Source organism: Otolemur garnettii, unplaced genomic scaffold (genome assembly GCF_000181295.1).
Source record: "Otolemur garnettii isolate 467f Iridium unplaced genomic scaffold, OtoGar3 scaffold00021, whole genome shotgun sequence".
Taxonomy (NCBI): Eukaryota; Metazoa; Chordata; class Mammalia; order Primates; family Galagidae; genus Otolemur; species Otolemur garnettii.
Window position 1 is genome coordinate 19145623 of NW_003852416.1, and position 21372 is coordinate 19166994.

Below are 21372 nucleotides of genomic sequence, written 5' to 3' on the forward strand. Positions count from 1 at the left end.
TCATTGTTGTTTGGCAGGCCTGGGCTGGGTTCAAACCTGCCAGCTCTGGTGTATGCGGCTGGCGCCCTAGCTGCTCAGCTATAGGCACCAAGCCAAGATGGGTCAGTTTTTTTTTGTTTTTTGAGACAGAGCCTCAAGCTATCCCCCTGGGTAGAGTGCCATGACTTCACAGCTCACAGCAACCTCCAACTCCTGGGCTCAAGCGAGTCTCCTGCCCCAGCCTCCCAAGTAGCTGGGACCACAGGTGCCCACCACAACGCCCGGCTATTTTTTGGTTGCAGCCGTCATTGTTGTTTGGTGGGTCCGGGCTGGATTCGAACCCGCCTCCTTAGGTATATGTGGCTGGAGTCTTAGCCACTTGAGCCACAGGTGCCGAGCTGATGTGTCAGTTTTGAGAAGGTCCTATTTGTGACACTAGAGAAGGGGTGGGAAGAGGATGAAGGGGAAAGAGGCCCCCTCTGTCATGTTCTGCCACCTTGTACTTATCTCCCTACATTTGGTTTAAGGAGGGAGGCAAGGAGAGCTCACTTGGGAGCAGCAATGTTATCCCCCAGATGACCAATGATGCCTTCATTCTTACAGCTTATTGGAGTTTCTCTGAAATTGCTCATTTGTCTATAACTGATCAAGTGGGAAGCATGGGAAACTCAAATCTTCTTTCTTCAGAGAAAAATTTAAATTCTGGGCTCAGGTTGGGCTATGGTTAGCTATGGCGACCCATTCAAAAATTAGATACCACTTTGGCCTCAATTTAATTCAACATGAAATAGTGCTTATTATGACAAGGACCCTGCACTTATTGACATCATCTAGTTCTGACTTCTCTCAAGCTTGCTACACCATATCAGATTATCTTAAAAGTTATTAAATCCGTGTACTCCCTCAATTTGCCCATTAAAAAACTTACTGTCCTATTGATGTTGGGGCAAATAAACAAGACACTTAAAATATTCACTTTAATCTTATATTTGTAATTTAAGTTACTTTTTTTCTGAACAGTTAAAAAACCAAAACACATTCTATTACCATGATCCTAGGTTGTGAACAGATTGGTACATTGACTACACATCACCATAACATAATAATCACAAAGGTCAAAGCAGTCAGTACTTAAGAATCTAGAGAACAAAGAACTGAACCAACCGAAAGCTCTCAGGGAAGCTCGCAATTGTTGCCAGGCCTGTTTCCACAGCTGAAGTCCACAGACCACCTCTCAGATCAGTCTGAGTTGGGTTTAAGTGATCACTGACTTGGAAAGATTTTTCTTTGGTACCCAAAGTTCTAACCTCCTAGTTGGTCTTTCTCTTCAGTGTCTAAGAAGGGGAAGGGTTAGGAGAGAAAATAACACTTTTAGAATGCCATTTACTGCACTGATCCTTAATAAAACACACATATAGCCAATCAGGAGCTAAGAGAGCCAGCTGGACTGGTCAGAAAGCACACATTTCAGATGTCATTTGCCTCCAGGAAATTTCAGATCATAGGTACCCAATGTCCAACAGAAGAGTATTTTAGGTATCAATGCAGTAAGTTCCATCTGAAATTGGGCAACTATATTCATGCACTTTTGATTTATCTCCTCAGCTCCAAGGATTCTGACGTCACAAATGAACTACAGGTAAAGGTAACAATGAGCAGACTTATTCCCTTAAGAGTTGGCTATCTTTCTAGAATAAGGTTGAGATTGTGGTTAAAGTAAAGGGTCTGGTCTGTCAGTTATTAGCTGTGTGGATAAAGCCCATGGAGATTAACTCAGGCTGTGGTCTCTGGGTGCACTTGAAAGTCTGCTGAAATCCAAATGGGAAAGGAGATCTAAAATGTGAATTAAAGAGATATGGTACTCATCAGAGAATGTGATGGTCACAGGAGGTGAGTAGCTAAGCATACCATTTTCTCCCTATAAGTACGTTGGATTACTCTAGAATCAGGCTTGCAGCCTAGCCCTCAAGGCTGCACTAGTCTAGGTTGGACTGTTCCACTTCAGGCCGGAGGGTATTGACATCTAAGGCAAAAGGAAGATGTTAAGAAGGTCAACAATATCAAGGTATCTAATCCAATTCTAGGAAAGAAAAACGAAAGCAGCCTTCATTATTTCCAATGTTTCTCATAGCCCCTACCCCAAGCCCTCCACCCACATAATCCAGTGCTAAAGAGCAGATCAACCACGGGTTCAGACCAATGAATGGTACTAGAAGTTGGCAAAGGAAGAGTGCATTGTTTTTCCTGCTTTAGATTGTACAAAAGAAAACAATGATTGTTCTTACTCAAGCAAAAACAGAATGATTTAAGGGTGTCAGGGTCTTTCTCAGTTCAGAAACAAGCTCTGGGGGCCAGACTTTATTACTTGTCAATAGAGTTTTAAAGAGAATCTCTGTTTTTGAAGGAGACACCATAAAGAATTTTGCCAAGGGACCAAGTGTAAAAAAGGCCCCCCCCACCCATAATTCATATCCACTTTCAAATTGCACAGAAAGTAAAAAGATGTTTTCAGCAGTGAAATACCTACACGTGCAGCAAGGCACACTGGTCTTCTTCAAGCTGCCCCAGCGTGAACCAAGAGGTCACATGTGTCTGCGACAGGTGTAGGTGCATGCACTATCCTTCTCAACCCTTGTGAAGGGGTCTCAGCCTTTTTTAAGAAAGGTTTCTTTCAGGCCCTAACATTGAGAAGTGAATTTTAATGAAGAGAAACTAATCTACAGTGGGGACATTTCATTTCAGAGCTGAGGGGCACCTTCAGCTCCTTTTCTCCATTACTTTAAATGTGTTGAGACTTTCTTTGTTTCTCTTTTCTTTTTAAAAAGGTCAAACTTTACATTTATTCTAGCCCAGTTGGGGATTAGTAATAATCAATTCCCACTGAAATCATGCAGAGATGGTAAGTGGGGTTTACCTTCTCTGGAAATGAACTTCTACTTACCTGATTATTCCTTTACAATGAACTGGTAAATGACCCCCAGAGCTGAGAAATGTGAATGATTCAAGTTTTTCAGACCACTTAACTTCATTCCTATTTCCAACAGCCGCAGAGAGGACAACCAGGAGAATATCCTCAACTGAGCTAATGGAGCCACATCTGCAGGGTCTACCCTTGCTCTCATCTATTAAGTACTGGACAAGTTTCAAAATGGTCTCAGCAACAATATACCTTCAACAGAACCTAGATAGGAGAACAAAACCCCAGGCACTAATGAATATTCAACAGCTCCCACTTTTGAATAGCAGCATATAGGAAAAGGGCTAGTAAAGTTATGGCTATTGGACAATATTTTGACACAGCTTGAAACTCATGCCTCTGTGATGTCTGACCTGTGTATTTTTCAGGGCGGACAGCCCTCTACCTTCATCTGTAACAAAATGCTTAGCCAATCGAAAAGCCACTAATAGTCCTCCACAACAGATGAGGAATCCTGACAGTGGCTAGTAGAAAACATTTCTCTGTAATATTTGGATAGCTAGTAAGGGAATTATACTGAAAATATTTCTCAGGCAACAAAGTATCACGACACAGGAAAATATTTTCTAAACATAACCTGGAACTAAAACCTTAAAAATATTTAGTAGGAAAAAGGAAAAGTGAAATGCATATGCATAACCTGCTTCTCCATATGTAGTAACAACATTCAGTCTGGATACATAATGGGAAGAGGATACCTTGTTGCAAAACAGAGTAAGAGTGAAGGGGCTCCCTGGTCCCCTCTTGCTGAGCTAATGGTGGCCTGGCTTTAGGTCACTTGCAACTGGCTCTCACTTTGCTGTTTTTATAGCAGCTGGTTAAACAGTGGCTTCCTTGCCCTCAACTGCTTTGATCAGGAATGAAAACAATGGGCCTGACTATTCAGTTTCCAACGAAAATGAGACTGTGCTGTGGCCTCAGGGCTTTGGCCAGGCCTGCCTATGCTACCCCAGATGGCTTATGCAGACCCATGCATACTGGGGAAACAAGATGGGGGCACATTAATAGTATTTCCTGTGTTCTCAGGTCAGTATGGCACAAGTGCCCTTGCACCTGAAGCCTGCTTGCTTGGAAGCCCATACAGCTGCCTTCTAAGTGGCCAGGTTAACCTGGCCCTTGCTGAGGTCCGTTTGTTTTTGTTTTTTTTTTTGGCTGGGCCTGGGTTAGAACCCACCACCTCCAGCATATGGGACTGGCACCCTACTCCTTGAGCCACAGGCACCACCCGGTCCATTTGTTTATGTTGTTTACCAACTGCTAGAGAAATTTTTATTGGCTGGGGAAAAGTAAAGAGCAAAATAAGGCCAGGAGGGAAAACAAAGAGAAGGCAGTTTCTGCCCATTAATAAACCCTGTCTGCCAAACTTCACCCTGATCCTCTCTCTCAGACAGCTTTGCCCTTTTGCACATTCCAGCTAAGGATGAAACAGAGGGAAGGTTCTGTGGTGCAAGCATGAGATGGTTAGATTAATGTTTGAAAGATGATATTTACTGGCGTAAATGAAAAAATCAGTTTTTACTTCTGACCATCTCTTAAATTACTCTGATTAGGGTCTTGGTAATACCTGGGTATACACAGTCCCTGCTGAGGAAACTGGAGATGGGAACTATTATATGCAGAATGCACCAAGCGACTGGCTCTGGCCGTTTTGAACCTTTCTGTAGGTTGAGCCTTACCAGTGATTTAAGATGAAGTACAATGCTTTTTATTACACACCTAATTGTTTTTTTTTTTTTTTTTTTTTTTTTTTTTTTTTTTTTTTTGAGACAGAGCCTCAAGCTGTCCCCCTGGGTAGAGTGCCGTGGCACCACAGCTCACAGCAACCTCCAACTCCTGGGCTCAAGCGAGTCTCCTGCCTCCGCCTCCCAAGTAGCTGGGACCACAGGCGCCCGCCACAACGCCCGGCTATTTTTTTTTTTTTTTTTTTTGGTTGCAGCCGTCATTGTTGTTTTGGCGGGTCCGGGCTGGGGATTCGAACCCGCCACCTTAGGTGTACGTGGCTGGCGCCTTAGCCGGTTGAGCCACAGGCGCCGAGCCAACACACACACCTAATTGTTAATGAGAGGAAATGTAATCAGCAACTCCTTTCCACACTCTACATGGAATCAAGGAGACTGCTGAGTCCAGAAAAGATGCAGCCATTGATGAAGCCCAGGAAATTTCTGCTCCCCCCACCCACTGCCTTTGGGTGGGAGGAAAGAAAAGAGAGAAGAGTCACAAATATGATGAGAGTATCACGTCCAAGAATCCACTGTTGCCACAGGGTCAATTGCAGCAAAAGCCTGGGTTTGGAATTTTGATTGAATAGCATTTAACTCTTCCAAGTGCTGCATTTCCTAGCTGATCTGGCCTATGCAAACTGAGGACACTCTCTTCATATACCTTCTTCTCAGGTGGAGCAGAGAAACGGGTTAGGAGAGTGGGAGACAGCAAGAAAGAGGGACAGAAACAGGGAAACAGAAGGGAGGCAGGAAAGCCAGAACTTCTGGTGTGTGCATTTTCTTTCCTTGCCCTGGAGGCTATACACACAGCTCTGCGTCCTCCTATGTATAGTGGGGCTGGGCTTATGTGGCCAGGTGCTGAGCATTCCTGCAGTGAACAGGAAGACACTGGGCTCTGTCTGCATTGAAGATGTATACCCCTCTTCCCTAGAAGTGGGTCTCTCCCAGTAGCCTATATAGGGAAAGTAGTTCCTTCTGCTTAATGGCAAAGCAAGAGAGATTCTGGCAAAACACTAAATATATTTATAAGTCATCTTTCTCTGGAACCAATGGGGAAAAATAGGTGCACAGGGGAAAAGAGGAAGGGAAGTGAGGTTTAAAAGTTCCAATCATTCATGAAAGATAGAAGACATCTTCTGATAGCAGCACTAAAGCAGTCAGCCGTGCTGAGTAGAGCATCCTGGGCCGACTGCAGACCAACTGTGTTCCAACAGGAGTCTCAAAACCCTGCTCCTAGGATAGTCCAGGGAAACTGGGTAGTTGTTTGGTTGTTACCGTTGTTGCTCTTCCTGGTGTTGGCAGATATGTTAAATACCGCAACTTCAATGAGTCCTGCATAAAAACAGAGCAAACAGTTATTAGCTCCCTTCCCCTTCTTTACCTGCTCTATGAAGAAAATATTCACTTTGTTGCTAATTAGGAGAGAGACTTAGGGTTCTTCCTAATGTCTGCTCCTCATCCATGTTATGCAAGAGCTTCTGTCCCAGCCTACCTGGTCTGATAAGGGACTTATACAAAAGGTATGGTTTGGCTGGGTGTGGTGACTCATGCCTGTAATCCTAGCACTCTGGGAGGTGGAGGAAGGTGGACTGCTTGGGCTTAGGAGTTTGAGACCAGCCTAAGCAAGATCGAGACCCTGTCTCCACTAAAAATAGAAAAACAAACTGGATGTTATGGCAGGCACCTATAATCCTAGCTACTTGGGAGGCTGAGGCAAGAGGAGTGCTCAAGCCCAAGAGTTTGACATTGCTATGAGATATGATGCCATGGAACTCTACTCAAGGCAAAAGACTCTGTCTCAAAATACAAATAAAAATAAACAAAAGGCTTGCTGAGGGCTGTGGTGTTCAAACAAAGTTATGTCTTGAGGCTAAGACTGACCATGGTTGGTATAGCTTTCACCTGATCTCTGGATTGCAGGTGTGTGTGTGTGTGTGTGTGTGTGTGTCTGTCTGTCTGTCTGTCTGTCTCAGGGCACTCTACCCCAAGGAGCCATGAAAACAGCGGTGCCACTAATAGAAGTGGGGGGGTTGAAGGAAGCTGGCCCTGCTATGTGGCTGAGGGGATAGTCTGACTGAGGATAGGAGCAACAGAAGTGCTCTTAGTATCTTCAAGGACAGATGTGTAGATAAGAGCTGGAAATGTGACTGGGAGAGTAATGTAGAGGTTAGAACTGGAGATGAAAATTTGAGAGTCATTTACATTGAGATGAGAGCTAAAGCTATGGGAAGAGATCTAGCAAACTTATTCTCAAGAAGGGGAACTTAGATTAGGAAGAAAAAGCCAGATATAGACTCTCTTTTAGGAGTGAGAGGCTGAAGGAGACACAAACAATCAATTAGAGAGCTAGGAAGAAAAGTAAAAATGGCAAAATGCCATGGAATTAAAAGGAAGAGAGAAATCTGGCGAAAGGAGGGCATGGGTATATGGTGATCACAATATTGATAATAAAAACCACTTTTTGCTGAAGGTGTGTCATGTGCTAGGCACTGCACTAAGCACTAAGACTTCCATACAGTATCTCCATGCAGTCCCCGCAAGAGCTCTCTGAGCTAGGTACTGCAGGCCCTGGGAGGCTACTTGTCCAAGGCCTGTGTGATTTGGCTGAGGAAGCTTAAGAACAAAGAAGCACTATGTCCTCTGTGAGAGCAGGGAGTGCTGAGGTGAGGGAGGTTAGCTGGGTGTGAACCACCTCCCTCAGAAGAAACACTGCAAAAAGAGGTTCAGAGAAGTGCAAGTGCAATGAATGTGCACTACCACGAGAACTGAATCAAGAACGGGAGACAGAAATCCTAACCACAGCAATGCTCACAGAGGCTAGTGCAGCTTTCCCAAACCTGTGATAACCTAGGGCATTTGAACTGGTTAGGACTTCCGGTATGATCTGAACATACTATAGTATGTATAGGCAATCTGGTATTTTTAGAATCTTGCCCTGTTTGAGCAAGAGGTTTGAGACCTGAGTAGGAGAACAATGATTTCTTACAACCTTCAGAGCTACTTCTGAGGTCAAAAGACAGGACTTCTTTTTGTAGCAGGGTGGAGAGTGGAGCTAAGGATAAAAAGGCACTTTTTATAACTGAATGATATTAATAAGGCAGGGCTGCCTAGATGTCAGTGTGAAATCTTACCAAGAGATAATTCCATTCACACATTAGATCAGGCATCCTCAAACTACAGCCCGCCTAGGACATTTATCTGGCCCACTGGGTGTTTTTGCCACTGCTGTCACATCCCGGGGCCCGCAGTCCAGCCCTCCATCAGTCTGAGGGACAGTGAAATGGCCCCCTGTTTAAAAAGTCTGAGGACCCCTGCATTAGATCATCTACTTGGCTCAAAGGGTCTCTATTGTGAGTATCTTTTTTTTGGGGGGGGGGGGTTGAGACAGAGTCTCTGTTACCCTGGCTGGAGGGCAGGAGTGTCATTACAGCTCATGGCTACCTCAAACCTCTGGATTCAAGTGATCCTACTGACTTAGCCTCCTGAGTAACTGGGACTACAGGTACATATCATCATGGCTGGCTAGTTTTTTTACTTTTTGTAGAAACGGGGACTCATTCTTGCTAAGACTGGTCTTGAACTCCTGAGCTCAAGTGATCCTCTTACCTTGGCTTCTAGAATGCTAGGATTACAGGTGAGAGGCACCACACCTGGACTCTATTACAGGTATTATTTGATCTGTACAAAATCACAGGGTTTTGGGTTATTATAGTACTTTGTTTTCAAACTGATTTAAATCTATTTATTTTCATAATAATCTTACTAGATACTTAGGGCAGGAATGATTAGTTCTACCATACAAGTAGGAGTCCAGAATCATCTAGAAATGAGGCTGGCTATATTAGTGAAAGATACCATCCACTGTGGCAGTTCCAGCCTTGTCTTACATTGTCTGGTTCCTCTGCTTTACAGGACTTGGTGAGACAAAAGGCATGAGAAAGCTCCATGAATTTAGCAACAGCTTACTGCCAGTATTCCATCTCCTATGCACAGTGTTACATATTATATAACTCTTTTCCATACCTGGGCAAGTATGAGGTCAGTGTATGGTTATTTATCTGGAGATATAGGTGTATGTTCGGGAAGGGGAGCGGGGAGGTTCTGCTTGTGCAGCTGGATCATTTAGGAAGTCCCAGATGAGAATTGTGTCATCATGTGAACTACTGACAATCTGGAATTCATCAAACTGAAGTCGGAAAACTCTTCCGGAATGCTCCTAAAGATGCAGAAACAAAAAGGGTAAGAATTTGAACTACTTACAATCAAAAAGGACATAAATTCAGCAACATGTCAAAAGGTGTCTATGGAAAAGATTATACTGTTAATTTTTTCCTATCATTTAGCAGTTTCAAAAATATAGAGAGAAAATTTACTTTGGTCAAAGGTAAAATGAAAAAGCAACTTAAACAATGGAATATTCTTTGGCCAAAACACATTAAATAGCATGCTAGATTCTCCTTGACAACGTCCTTCGGCTTAGGCTGGATGAAAGCATTCATTAGTACCTCCCTGGCCTTCTTTTTTCTCTGTGTCTTTAAGTTCCTTATACAAGCAGAGGCCAGGGGTTCATAAGCAATAACTGTGCTGATAAATACTTACCAAGGAAATTTCCTCAATTTGTAAAACCATTGGTGGATTTTCATGGCATAAAAACTCTTTTTTTTGAGACAGAGCCTCAAGCTGTCGCCCTGGGTAGAATGCTGTGGCATCACAGCTCACAGCAACCTCCAACTCCTGGGCTCAAGTGAGTCTCCTGCCCCTGCCTCCCAAGGCGCCTGCCACAATGCCTGGCTATTTTTGGTTGCAGCCGTCATTGTTGTTTGGCGGCCCAGGTTGGATTCGAACCTGCCACCTTAGGTGTATGTGGCTGGCGCCTTAGTCACTTGAGCCTCCAGCTCCAAGCAGGCATAAAAACTCTTAAGTGAGTTTCAAGCTACCCACGTATGGTCAACCAGCATATAAAATTCGTGAGTATATAATAGTTGGCTCTCATAAGAGAGTATCAGTCTATTCTAGCACACCACTAGTTATTACCACCACCTGAATCAAGATGTAGAATGTTTCCAGTATCCTGGAAAGTAATCTCACAATGCTTATTAGTCAATATTACCTTTACTCCAATGTTACTTTTTTTTTTTTTTTTTTTGAGACAGGGTCTCACTTTAGAGTGAGTGTCGTGGTGTCATAGCTCACAGCAACCTCAAACTCTTGGGCCCAAGTGTAGGGTGACCAGACATCCCACTTTTTAACAATTTGTCCCGCATCCTGTGGCGTTTTTAAAAAGTCCTGATTTTTGGAAAGACTGCACGAACAGGCGGGAGAACAGGAAGGGAATATACGGTTTTCAGCTGCCATGTGGCTATTTCGCCAGAATATGAGTTTTATGTTATTTTTGTTAATTTTATAATGTTAAACTGTAATAACAACAAATAATTGTTGAGAAGTGATTATCGAGAACTGCTTATCAAAGTTTGCATTGTTGTCAGCCCCCCCTCCCACACCATGTTGTCCCGCTTTACAAATGTTAAAATCTGGTCACCCTACCCAAGTGATCCTCTTGCCTTGGCCTCCCAAGTAGCTGGGACTACAGGTGCCCGCCACAAAACCCAGCTATTTTTATAGAGATGGGATCTCTCTCCTGCTTAGGCTGGTCTAGAACTCTCACACTCAGGCAATCCACCTGCCTCAGCCTCCCAGAATGTTAGGATTATAGACGTGAGCCGCAGAGCCTGCCGAATGTTAACATTATTAATTCAATTCTTCTGTTCTTAAATTTCACATAAATACATTTGTACAGTATGGCTTCTTTTACCCAAAATTATAAGATTCCTTTCCAGGGATGGGTAGAGAGGAATCATTTCTTTTTTTTCTTTTTTGTTTTTGTAGACAGTCGTACTTGGTTGCCCTTGCAGAGTGCCGTGGCATCATAGCTCATAGCAACCGCAAACTCTTGGGCTCAAGCTATTCTCTTGCCTTAGCCTCCCAAGTAGCTGGGACTACATGCACCTGCCACAACACCCGGCTATTTTTAGAGATAGGGTCTCACTCTAGCTTAGGCAGGTCTTGAACTCCTAAGCTCAGATAATACACGTGCCTTAGCACCTCCTAAGTGCCTGGATTACAGGTGTGAGCCACTGTACCTGACCCAAAGACACTTTTAAGATAATGAAGAAACAAGCTATGGACTGAGAGAAAATAGCTACAAATCACAAATCTAATAAAGGACTTACAATCCAGAATATGTATAAAAGTCTCAACTCAAAAAAAAAAAAAAACCACTCAAGTATAAATGGGCAAAGCATTTGAACAGACCATCAAAGTATATACAAATGGCAATCACATTAACAGATGCTCAACATGATTATTATTATCATTATTATTATTTTGAGACAGAGTCTCACATTGTTGCCCACGGTAGAGAGCTGTGGCATCATCGCTCACAGCAACCTCCGACTCCTGGGCTCAAATGATTTTTTTGCCTCAGCCTCCTGAGTAGCTGGGATTATAGGTGGCCACCACAAACCCCAACTATTTTAGGGGGTCTAGCTCTAGCTCAGGCTGATCTCAAACTCGTAAGCTCAGGCAATCCGCCTGCCTCAGTTTCCCAGAGTGCTGGGATTATGAGCCACTGTGCCTGGTCCTCAGATGCTCAACCTTATTAGTCATTAGGGATATACAAATAAAAACCACAATGAAGTCCTATTCTTGATACCATACTTACTAGGATACATCAAACTGAAAAGACTATGCTTAGTATTGGTGAGGGTATGGCATAACTGGAACTCACATATACTATTTACTGTAATGTAAAATGGTACAGCCACTTTGGAAAACAGTCTGGGAGTTTCTAAAAATATTAAACATATGCTCTCCATAAAACCTAGTCATCTTGCTCCTAGGTATTCACCCTGGAGAAATAAAAGCATAGGCTCATCCTGAGACTTGCATGTAAATGTTTATAGAAATTATATGTGGAATAGCCAAAAAATGTTTAATAACCCAAATGTTCATCAAATGGCAAATGGACGAATAAATTGTGGTAAAAGCATACAATGGAATACTACTTGGCTCAGCACCCATAGCTCAGTGGTTAGGGTGCTGGCTGCATACACACAGGCAGGCGGTTTGAACCTGGCCCATAGCTCAGTGGTTAGGGTGCTGGCCGCATACACACAGGTAGGCGGAATTGAACCTGGCCCAGGCCTGCTAAACAACGACAACTGCAACAAAAAAACAGCCAGGCATTGTAGCAGGTGCCTGGAGTCCTAGCTACTTGGGAGGCTGAGGAAAGTGAATCACTTAAGCCCAAGAGTTAGAGGTTGCTGTGAGCTGTGATGCCATAGCACTCACTGAGGGTGACATAGTAAGACTCTATCTCAAACAAAACAAAAAATAATGGAATGCAACAACAGGGATGAATCTCAAAATAATTATAGTTAATGAAAAAAGACAGGCAAAAAAGTACATAATGTATGATTCCATTTTTATAAAACTCTAGAAAATAAAATTGAGCAATGTTGATAGACTATAATTCCATAGTCACCTGGAGATTGGGTAGGATGGGTGAGAAAGAAAGGAAGATTACAGGGCATAAGGATATCTTTAATCTATGGTTTCACCAGGATATACGTGTGTCAAAATTAGTGACTCTGTACACTTTCTTTTTTTTTTTTTTTTTTGAGACAGAGCCTCAAGCTGTCTCCCTGGGTAGAGTGCCGTGGCATTACAGCTCACAGCAACCTCCAACTCCTGGGCTCAAGCGAGTCTCCTGCCTCAGCCTCCCAAGTAGCTGGGACCACAGGCGCCCGCCACAACACCCGGCTATTTTTTGGTTGCAGCTGTCATTGTTGTTTTGGTGGGTCCGGGCTGGGGATTCGAACCCGCCACCTTAGGTGTACGTGGCTGGCGCCTTAGCCAGTTGAGCTATAGGTGCCGAGCCAACTCTGTACACTTTCAATATGTCCAATTATAACTCAATAAATTCATTTTCAGAAACTTAATAAAGTCACAGGATCTGATGTACAATTTGTAAAAAATAAGCACACAAAAATATGTTCAACATAATTAGCTGCAATAGAAATGCAAATTAAAATTACAATGAGATACTGCTATATACCCACTCAAATGCCTGTAATTTTTAAAAATACTGACAATACGGCAGCGCCTGTGCCTCAGTGTTGCCCAGTGGGCAGCCCCATATAATGAGGGTGGTGGGTTCGAACCCCGCCCCAGCTGAACTGCAACAAAAATAGTCCGGCACCTGTAGTCCCAGCTACTCGGGAGGCTGAGGCAAGAGAATCGCCTAAGCTCAGGAGTTGGAGGTTGCTGTGAGCTGTGATGCCACTGCACTCTACTAAGATGTTTACATATCAGTAAAAAAAAACCAAAAAACATATATACACATACAATACCAAGTGCTGACAGGGATGTGGAAAAATGGAACTCTTATACATTGTTAGTGAAAATGCATAATGTTTTACATTTGTAGAATCCCATAACACCACTTTGGGAAATACCTTGGTAGTTTCATTCATTCATTCAGAGACAGAGTTTCATTCTGTACTATCCTTTATTTGTTTATTTAATAAATTTATTTAGAGACAGTCTCACTCTGTAATTTCATTTCATTCATTTATCCATTCATTTACAGAGTCTCACTCTGTTGCCTCAGGCTAGAGTGCCATGCCATCAGCCTAGCTCACAGCAGCCTCAAACTCCTGGGTTCAAGTGATCTCCCTGCCTCAGCCTCCTAAGTAGCTGGGACTAGAGGTGCCCACTACAGCACTCAGCTAATTTTTTTTTTTTTTGCTGTTTTTGGCCAGGGCTGGGTTTGAACCCACCACTTCCGGCACATGGAACCGGCACCCTAGCTTTTTGAGCCACAGGTGCCACTCCACTCAGCTAATTTTTAATATTTTTAATAGAGATGGGGGTCTCACTCTTGCTCAGGCTAGTCTGTAACTCAAGCTCCTGAGCTCAAGCTATCCTCCTGCTTCAGCCTCCCAAAATGCTAGGATTATAGATGCGAGCCACCAAACCCAGCCAGTCATTTCTTTTATTTTTATTTTTTATGAGACAGAGTCTCCCTTTGTCACCATAGTGTCATAGCTCACAACAAACTCAAACTCTTAGGCTCAAGTGATCCTCTTGCCTCAGCCTCCCAAATAGCTGGGACTACAGGTACCTGCCACAACACCTGAGCTATTTTTGGAGACATGGTCTCACTTTTGCTCAGGCTGGTCTTGAACTCCTGAGCTCAAGCAATCCACCTGCTTCAGCTTCCCAGAGTGTTAGGATTACAGGCATGAGCCACTAAGCCAGACCCTAGTAGTTTCTTTTAAATTTAAATGCATACTTATCATAGGATCCAGAAATCACATTCCTAGATATCTACCCAAGAGAAATGAAAACAATATGCACATAGAGGCCGGGCACGGTGAATCTAGTCTAAGACCTAGGGGTTCATGCAAATTCCCAGAGTACTTTTTGAAGGCACAGGTGTGCAGGTCCTTAGATTCTGGACAGGTTCCAATTTGAACAATTATATTCTCATCCCTTAGTACCCCCTCCTGTTTCTGATGGATACAGAATTCTTATTCACTTCCTGTACTAAACCGTTGTATAGGGTTGCTGTGCAGCTGTTAAACAGCTGCCACATTCCTCTCCATACCCAGCCTCTAAAGCACTATTGGATAAAAGGCATTATGTAAACATATTTTATTGTCAAATATTGGTTGCTTTTTCACTTAGTAGAAGGTTTTTTTAAGTTTTAACTATTAAATCCAAATCTATATTCCACAGCACATCAACATTTAATTTCTTCCCATACCTACTCTACAACCTCCTCTGAACAAGGCTCTTACCACAAGGGTCCGTAGACAGAGTGTCCCTGCAGGAGCACGAGGGTCCAAAGCAGCCACCAGATCCCATACTTTAATTTTCCTAAAGATCAAAAAGGGGACAAAAATCTCAGGTTCAGTGCAAAATTAAGAGAACACAGGGGAAAATAGCAAAAAAAATCACAATAAACATGGATGGTGAATATAGTTTATATGATAAATCCAGCTCACAAGGAATATATATAAACTTTTTTGTTTTCTAGACTTGGTTCTTGCATTCATTCTTGGGTAGAGGTTATTGGTCTTAACAGGGGAAAATGTACCTGATTAACCTAAAAATGAGAAACAGGTTAGCTTTAATGAAACTGAAGATAATGGTAAAGTTACACCATACTTTTGGGTCAAGAGGAGCTCTTACACATTAGAACTCTTAATTATAGAAATCTATAACAATGAGGCATCCTTTTTCTGGTCAGTTCTAAGAATGGCCAAGTCACATGTACCAGGGGGCTGAGGTCCATTCAAGAGTGCTGGAGTTTAAGCAAACCCACACATTTTGATTTAAGGAAGAAAATCCTAGCCATTTCAAAAATAAATTATAGGCTGGGCTCAGAGGCTCACACCTGTAATCCTAGCACTCTGGGAAGCTGAAGTGGATTGCCTGAGCTAAGGAATTCACAAGATTAGCCTGAGCCAAGAGAGATCCCATCTACTAAAAAGACAAAAACAAGCCAGGCGTGGTGGCATATATCTGTAGTCCCAGCTGCTTGGAAGGCTGAGGCAAGAGGATTGTTCAAGCCCAAGTTTGAGAGCATGCTGTGAGCTATGACAATGCTATAGCTCTCTACCCAGGGTGATAAAGTGAGACTGTCTAAAAAAAGCCCCCAAATTTATAGTCTCCTCAAGTATATTGCAGACAAATCCTAAGAAAGGTAGGTACAGATGAAAGACAAGGCAATGAGAAAATACAGTCCTGACCTAGATGGAACATGTCATCACACCCCAGACAATTTTCTAAGGGCATGACAAGGATGGCTGACTCAAATAGGAAGTGAGTTGGCTACACTTCCTGCTGCTTGAGTTGGCTTAATGTATTAATGTAGTTAGCTCATAAACTAAGATAATGTTGTAAGGAGTTTCTGATATTTATTAATGAAAAACTGTCAATATCTGAACTCTAGCTGTCCATGCCTCACCTCCCAAATCAGGTACTCTGACAAGAAGAAATGATAAGAGTCCTTCATAAGTGAATATACTTTTTGTATATATTTATTCTGTGCTTTGCATTGTTGGACATGGAATCTAGTCACAACATGAACGGACTCCATAATCACTAAAATTAGAAGAAAAATCCAGGCTCAGTGCCTGTGGCTCAAGCGGCTAAGGTGCCAGCCACATACACCTAAGGTGCCGGTCCAAACCCCAACCCCGGCCCGCCAAACAACAATGATGGCTGCAACCAAAAAATGGCCAGGCGTTGTGGCGGGCGCCTGAAGTCCCAGCTACTTAGGAGGCTGAGGCAGGAGACTCGCTTGAGCCCAGGAGTTGGAGGTTGCTGTGAGCGTGATGCCATGGCACTCTACCCATGGGGATAGCTTGAGGCTCCGTCTCAAAAAAAACAAAGAAGAAGAAAAATCCAGATGACTGAATTCATTCTAAATGAAACAGAAGGAGAAGTGATGACAAGAGAGCTATATTTTTAGAAATTACTCAAAGAAATCAAAATTCAAGACCCTACCACACTAAGAGCCCCAAATACTGCCCTTGAGTGTTTCTGTTTTGTTAACAAGTTACCATTTTACATGCATATCCTGTTATACTGGATTTGTCTGATTCTTTGTTTTATAGGGCAAAACAAACAAATATATAATCAAATAACCAAAATATTAATGGAAATCATATGTACAACAGAATGATTGAGAAGAATATTTCAAACAGAGTAAACAAAGGAGAAGTAGATTAGAGAAAGGAATATTGTACCAGATACTTTCTATAAAATCTAAAAGCTTTTAGAGACAAGGAAAAGTTATGTTTAACATCACAAACCAGAAGGAGTAAAGATGTGGATTTTTTACAGCCCTCACTAGAGCATTATAAAAGCTATGTACAAACATTTGTACCTCTTAATGTTTTGAAATTAAAAGAAGATGTGGATATTTTTTAAACTCTGTTAGCAAACTCACCCATCATAGGCCCCACTGACTATCCTCTTGTTATCAAATCGAATACAACGAACCAATTCCTCGTGGCCTTCTAACACTCGCAAACATGCACCACATTCTATGTCCCATAACCTGGAAGAGAAAATTGAGTCAAGTGAATTTTCATGTATTCTTTTCAAAGCCTGGAATTGTATAATGATATACTTCATACATCTTTTTTTTTGTTGGCTGAGGCTGGGTTTAAACCCACCACCTCCAGCATTTGGGGCCGGCACTCTACTCCTTTGCGCCATAGGTGCCACCCAACTTCATACATCTTTTAAAAATTCACAAAAGTAAAATCAATCACCACCCATACAAAAACTATTGCTCTCAATGTACTTTATTTCCCTTCTGCCATGTAACTCAGTAGAAAAATGTATGGTTTAATTCAAATGTAGTATGCATTTTCAAAGCACAATGCTTTGTATCAGTAATTTTCTTTTTTTTTTGTTTGCAAACATGAACAGGATATGATTTATTTATGATGACCATGTGTGTTTGATGCACACTTCCAGCAGACCGTCGCTTCACTTGCATGTCTTGGTCTGGGATGACCTATTCACTCACTGTGTCCCATTTCATGAACTGCATTACATGCTTCTTTATTAAGCTTCATAACCTCCCTGCTTTTTCCACCCTCTTTTCCAGCCTCTTCTAAATTTACATTGTTGAAGCAGTGTAATTTGGTGACATCAATCCAGGAGGACCAGGGTTTGCCCAGAAACGCCTCCGGACTGGGCACTTTGCGATCCAGTGTCGCCACTGCTCTTCCTTCTTGTTGCTTTTTCCCTGTTCCTTCGGCCTGTATCAGTAATTTTCAACTGGTGTACCGTGGCACATTGGTATGCTGAGAGGATCTTAGGTGTGCCATGAAAATTTTCAGAGATCATTAAATTATTGTTGAAAGAAGTTCAAAGCACAGTTAAGTATATTCATTTTTATACACTTATTTTTTTGGTGACCAACATAATTTAAGTGTTAACATGGAAGCTTAACTAGAAATTTAAGTGTATCATGAGGTAAAAAGGGTGAAAAATACTGCTTTATATAATTCTGCAACCAGGTTGTCCCAGACATAAAAAGGACGAATTCAATACACCCAGTTGCCTGAGAGGGAAACAATAAAGCCAAGAAAGTAATGCTTCCTGAAATCACCACTCTAAATAAGACCCCCAGAACATCCATGACTCCTGTTCTCACAAAGCACCTCTCATTCTGCCACTGGGACACTTGTTTTCATTCACTGTCCAGGGAAGTCTTTTTCATTAACAGAAATACAAAGTCAGTTCTTAAAAACTTTTGTATACTAATTTAAAAGCTGTATGCTTTCAGGTGACATCCAAGTGAATATTAGGAATGAAAATTTCCTCTGGCAAAACAGTAGCTCTGTCTGTCATTTTTTTCTAATTTTTTTTTTTTTTCTTTAGTTTTTGGCCGGGGCTGGGTTTGAACCTGCCACCTCTGGCATATGGGGCTGGCGCCTTACTCCTTTGAGCCACAGGACCTGCCCACTGTCTGTCACTTTTTTAATGGCCTCTTCATCCTTTTAGTACTTCAATGAAGGAAGGGAGAGGATGGATGGATAAAACTTCCAAATTCTAATCATATCTGTGTCATTCATATTTACGAAGGAAAAACACCAAAAAATACTTTAATTATGGAATCTTCAAAGACAGGTTACTATTCTCTGGCCAATTAGGTAATGCTAAGACAAAGCTGCAAAATTTCTAGTAGGGAAACAAATCTTTTTCCTTTTTTTAAAAACAATGGCAAAGACAAGTGGCCTTTAGCTATTTATTAGCACCTTTTTTTTTTTTAAAGAGACAGAGTTTCACTTTATCACCCTCAGTAGAGTGCTGTTGTCATCACAGCTCATAGCAACCTCCAAGTCCTGGGCTTGGGCAATTCTCTTGCCTCAGCCTTCGGAGTAGCTGGGACTACAGGCACCCACCACAATGCCCAGCTACTTTTTGTTGCAGTTTGGCTGGGGCCAGGTTCGAACCTGCCACCCTCGATATATAGGGTTGGCGCCCTACCCACTGTCATAGGCAATGCCCGAATTTATTAGCACTTTTAAACTGTAGATAAGAGAAATTAAAAGGGCCTTCAACTTCAATCTACCTGTCCTTCTTGCTCACTTCCTCATATAAGCAGAACCTCTGAAATAGGTCTAGCTGGTGATAAAACTATAAGGGGAAAAAAAACACATCAGCAAAAGGCTTTGTTGTACTGTCTCTCTGCTTGAGGCAAACTTTTGACCTGTAAGAAGCTATAGAAAGGAAGAGCAGATGATTATAAATATAACATAGTTGAACACTGGTATGTTCTGGGCACAAATAATGAATGGGAGGATAATAACCATCATTTCTGGGAAAGGGCACCTGCTGCTCACCTGATAGTGTTGTCAGAAGAGCCACTCACTACAAGCCTGTCTCTGTACTGCAAACAGGCAATGCCTCGTTTGTGTCCATTTAAGGTCCTTACAAATTCACAAGTACTTGTGTTCCATACCTGAAATAGATAATAGCATCAAGGAATTGATTAGGTGCTTTTACTGGGAAAAAAATCTATGGCCTCTATAATCTTAGGGAAGCAGAATATAGGACAGAACCATTAGGGTGAAGTCAACTTCTCAAACAAAATATATGAATTTTGTAAACTGGCTGCTATCATATGAGAATTCCTCAAATTGGTTCACTTCTATGGAGTTTGTCTGTTCTTCTGGATATACTTTTTCTTTTTTTTTTTTTTTTCTTTTTTTGGGACGGAGCCTCAAGCTATCCCCCTGGGTAGAGTGCCATGGCATCACAGCTCATAGTAACCTCCAACTCCTGGGCTCAAGCGCGTCTCCTGCCTCAGCCTCCCAAGTAGCTGGGACCACAGGCGCCCGCCACAACGCCCGGCCATTTTTTGGTTGCAGCCATCATTGTTGCTTGGCGGGCCTGGGCTGGGGATTCGAACCCGCCACCTTAGGTGTATGTGGCTGGCGCCTTAGCCGCTTGAGCCACAGGTGCTGAGCCGATATACTTTCTTGAACCTAAATTTACTCCTGCTCTTCGTGTACTCACCATTATTTGTAGAAATAAAATACCTAGTCAAAATTGTTGAACAACGTGTATCACTTATTACCATTTTAAGATGTAGACTTGTCTCTTAATTAAAAACTCTGTTATTCTATGATGATGTTTAAACATGAAATTGTGGCCAGGCGTGATAGCTCATGCCTATAATCCTAGTACTTGGGAGGCTGAGGTGGGTGGATTGCCTGAGCTCACAGGTTCGAGACCAGCCTAAGCCAGAGTGAGACTTTGTCTCTAAAAGGAAAAAGCCGTGAGGGTGGTGCCCAGAGCTCATTGGGTAGGGTGCCACCCATGTACATCAAGGCTGGCAGGTTCAAACCCAGTGTGGGCCAGCTAAAACAACAATGACAACTGCAACCAAAAAAAAAAAAAAAAAAGCTGGGCATCGTGGCAGGAACCTGTAGTCCCAGCTACTTGGGAGGCTGAGGCGAGAGAATCGCTTGAGCCCAGGAGTTTGAGGTTGCTATGAGCCATGGCACTCTACCAAGGGTGACAAAGGAAGACTGTCCCTCAAGGAAAAGGAAAAAAAATATGAATTGCCCTTATCAAATCTTCACATAAATTCCCCTATTCTTACTGAAAAATGCTTTATTACCTTTATAGTTCTATCCCCAGATGCAGAAACGATGTACTTGTCATCAAAGTCTACAACATTGACAGCAGCTCGGTGTCCAACTAGTACCCTCCGGAGAGTAATGTCTGTTGGGGAGGCCATATCCCACACAGCAATGGAACGATCTTTGGAGCAGGTCACCATCATGCCATTATTGAAACGCAGGTGCAGAACTGCTTCACAGTGGTGAATCAACGTATTCAGCATTTCACCTGTATTTACATCCCACACTCTGGAAGGGATATCTGAGATTTAGATGGTACTCAAGCTACAATTTCTTACCCATGTTTGACCATCATGCTCCCCACCACTGCCCGTATTTTCATGGTAAGTCTTATAACTCTACTCTCCTTTTGCAGCATAGAAGTTGAGCTAAGGTAGAAAGTACTGATGGACCATGGGGAAGAAGTAGGGGAGAAGGGGCTATACTGGGAGAGTAGGAGAAGGAAGGAGAAGAGATGCTGAAAGTGAGAAATCCTTAACATACACCACTGGAGTTAGGAGGTGTGGAGTATAGGGATGAGGCTGCTGCCATTATCACCTAATAATTTGGCCCAGACACGAATTATAAAACTTTGGACATTTAATTAATACCATTAATAAGACATAGTGCCTATCCCATCAACAGCCCTCGGGAACCACAACTGACATAGGCCAAGATATTTCTGCCACACACATAGTAATGTGGATTTGAGTTGATTACTCTGGATCTTAGGTTTCATTACACAGGTCAAGGGCCAAGACTTTAAGTCCCCATTTCTGTGCTTTGAAGGTGTTAAGGGTCAAGAGTAGCCCTCTCATTATAAATGTGGACTTCATAGCGGAGTGTGGGACCCTTGGATAACTTGAGAATTTTGTGTAATGATGTATTTCCATTGATTACTCTATTTTTGTGTGCTTACTTTAGGTTTTAAAATATTTCATTTCCTCTTCTCAGTTTAGCCTTTTTTTTTTTTTTT

The 21372-nt window shown here is 42.4% G+C and overlaps 1 protein-coding gene across 2 annotated transcripts in view; it reads right to left on the bottom strand.

The window, feature by feature from the left end:
* Nucleotides 1-946: 946 nt before the first annotated feature.
* Nucleotides 947-21372, bottom strand: part of BTRC (beta-transducin repeat containing E3 ubiquitin protein ligase) — a 191223-nt gene continuing 170797 nt past the window's right edge. Inside the window, exons 10-16 of one of the 2 annotated variants that reach the window (XR_002772618.1) lie at nucleotides 20396-20645; nucleotides 19113-19231; nucleotides 16700-16810; nucleotides 14541-14619; nucleotides 8701-8893; nucleotides 5005-6009; nucleotides 947-4672 (exon numbers count right to left, since the gene is read on the bottom strand). Coding sequence is in view for 1 of the 2 variants with exons in the window: in XM_012803680.2 (XP_012659134.1) it covers nucleotides 8732-8893; nucleotides 14541-14619; nucleotides 16700-16810; nucleotides 19113-19231; nucleotides 20396-20645 (721 nt within the window). In the remaining variant the exon portion in view is untranslated. Of the gene's footprint in view, nucleotides 4673-4998; nucleotides 6010-8700; nucleotides 8894-14540; nucleotides 14620-16699; nucleotides 16811-19112; nucleotides 19232-20395; nucleotides 20646-21372 lie in introns of those variants that run through there. The other variant, XM_012803680.2, reaches the window with a different exon arrangement.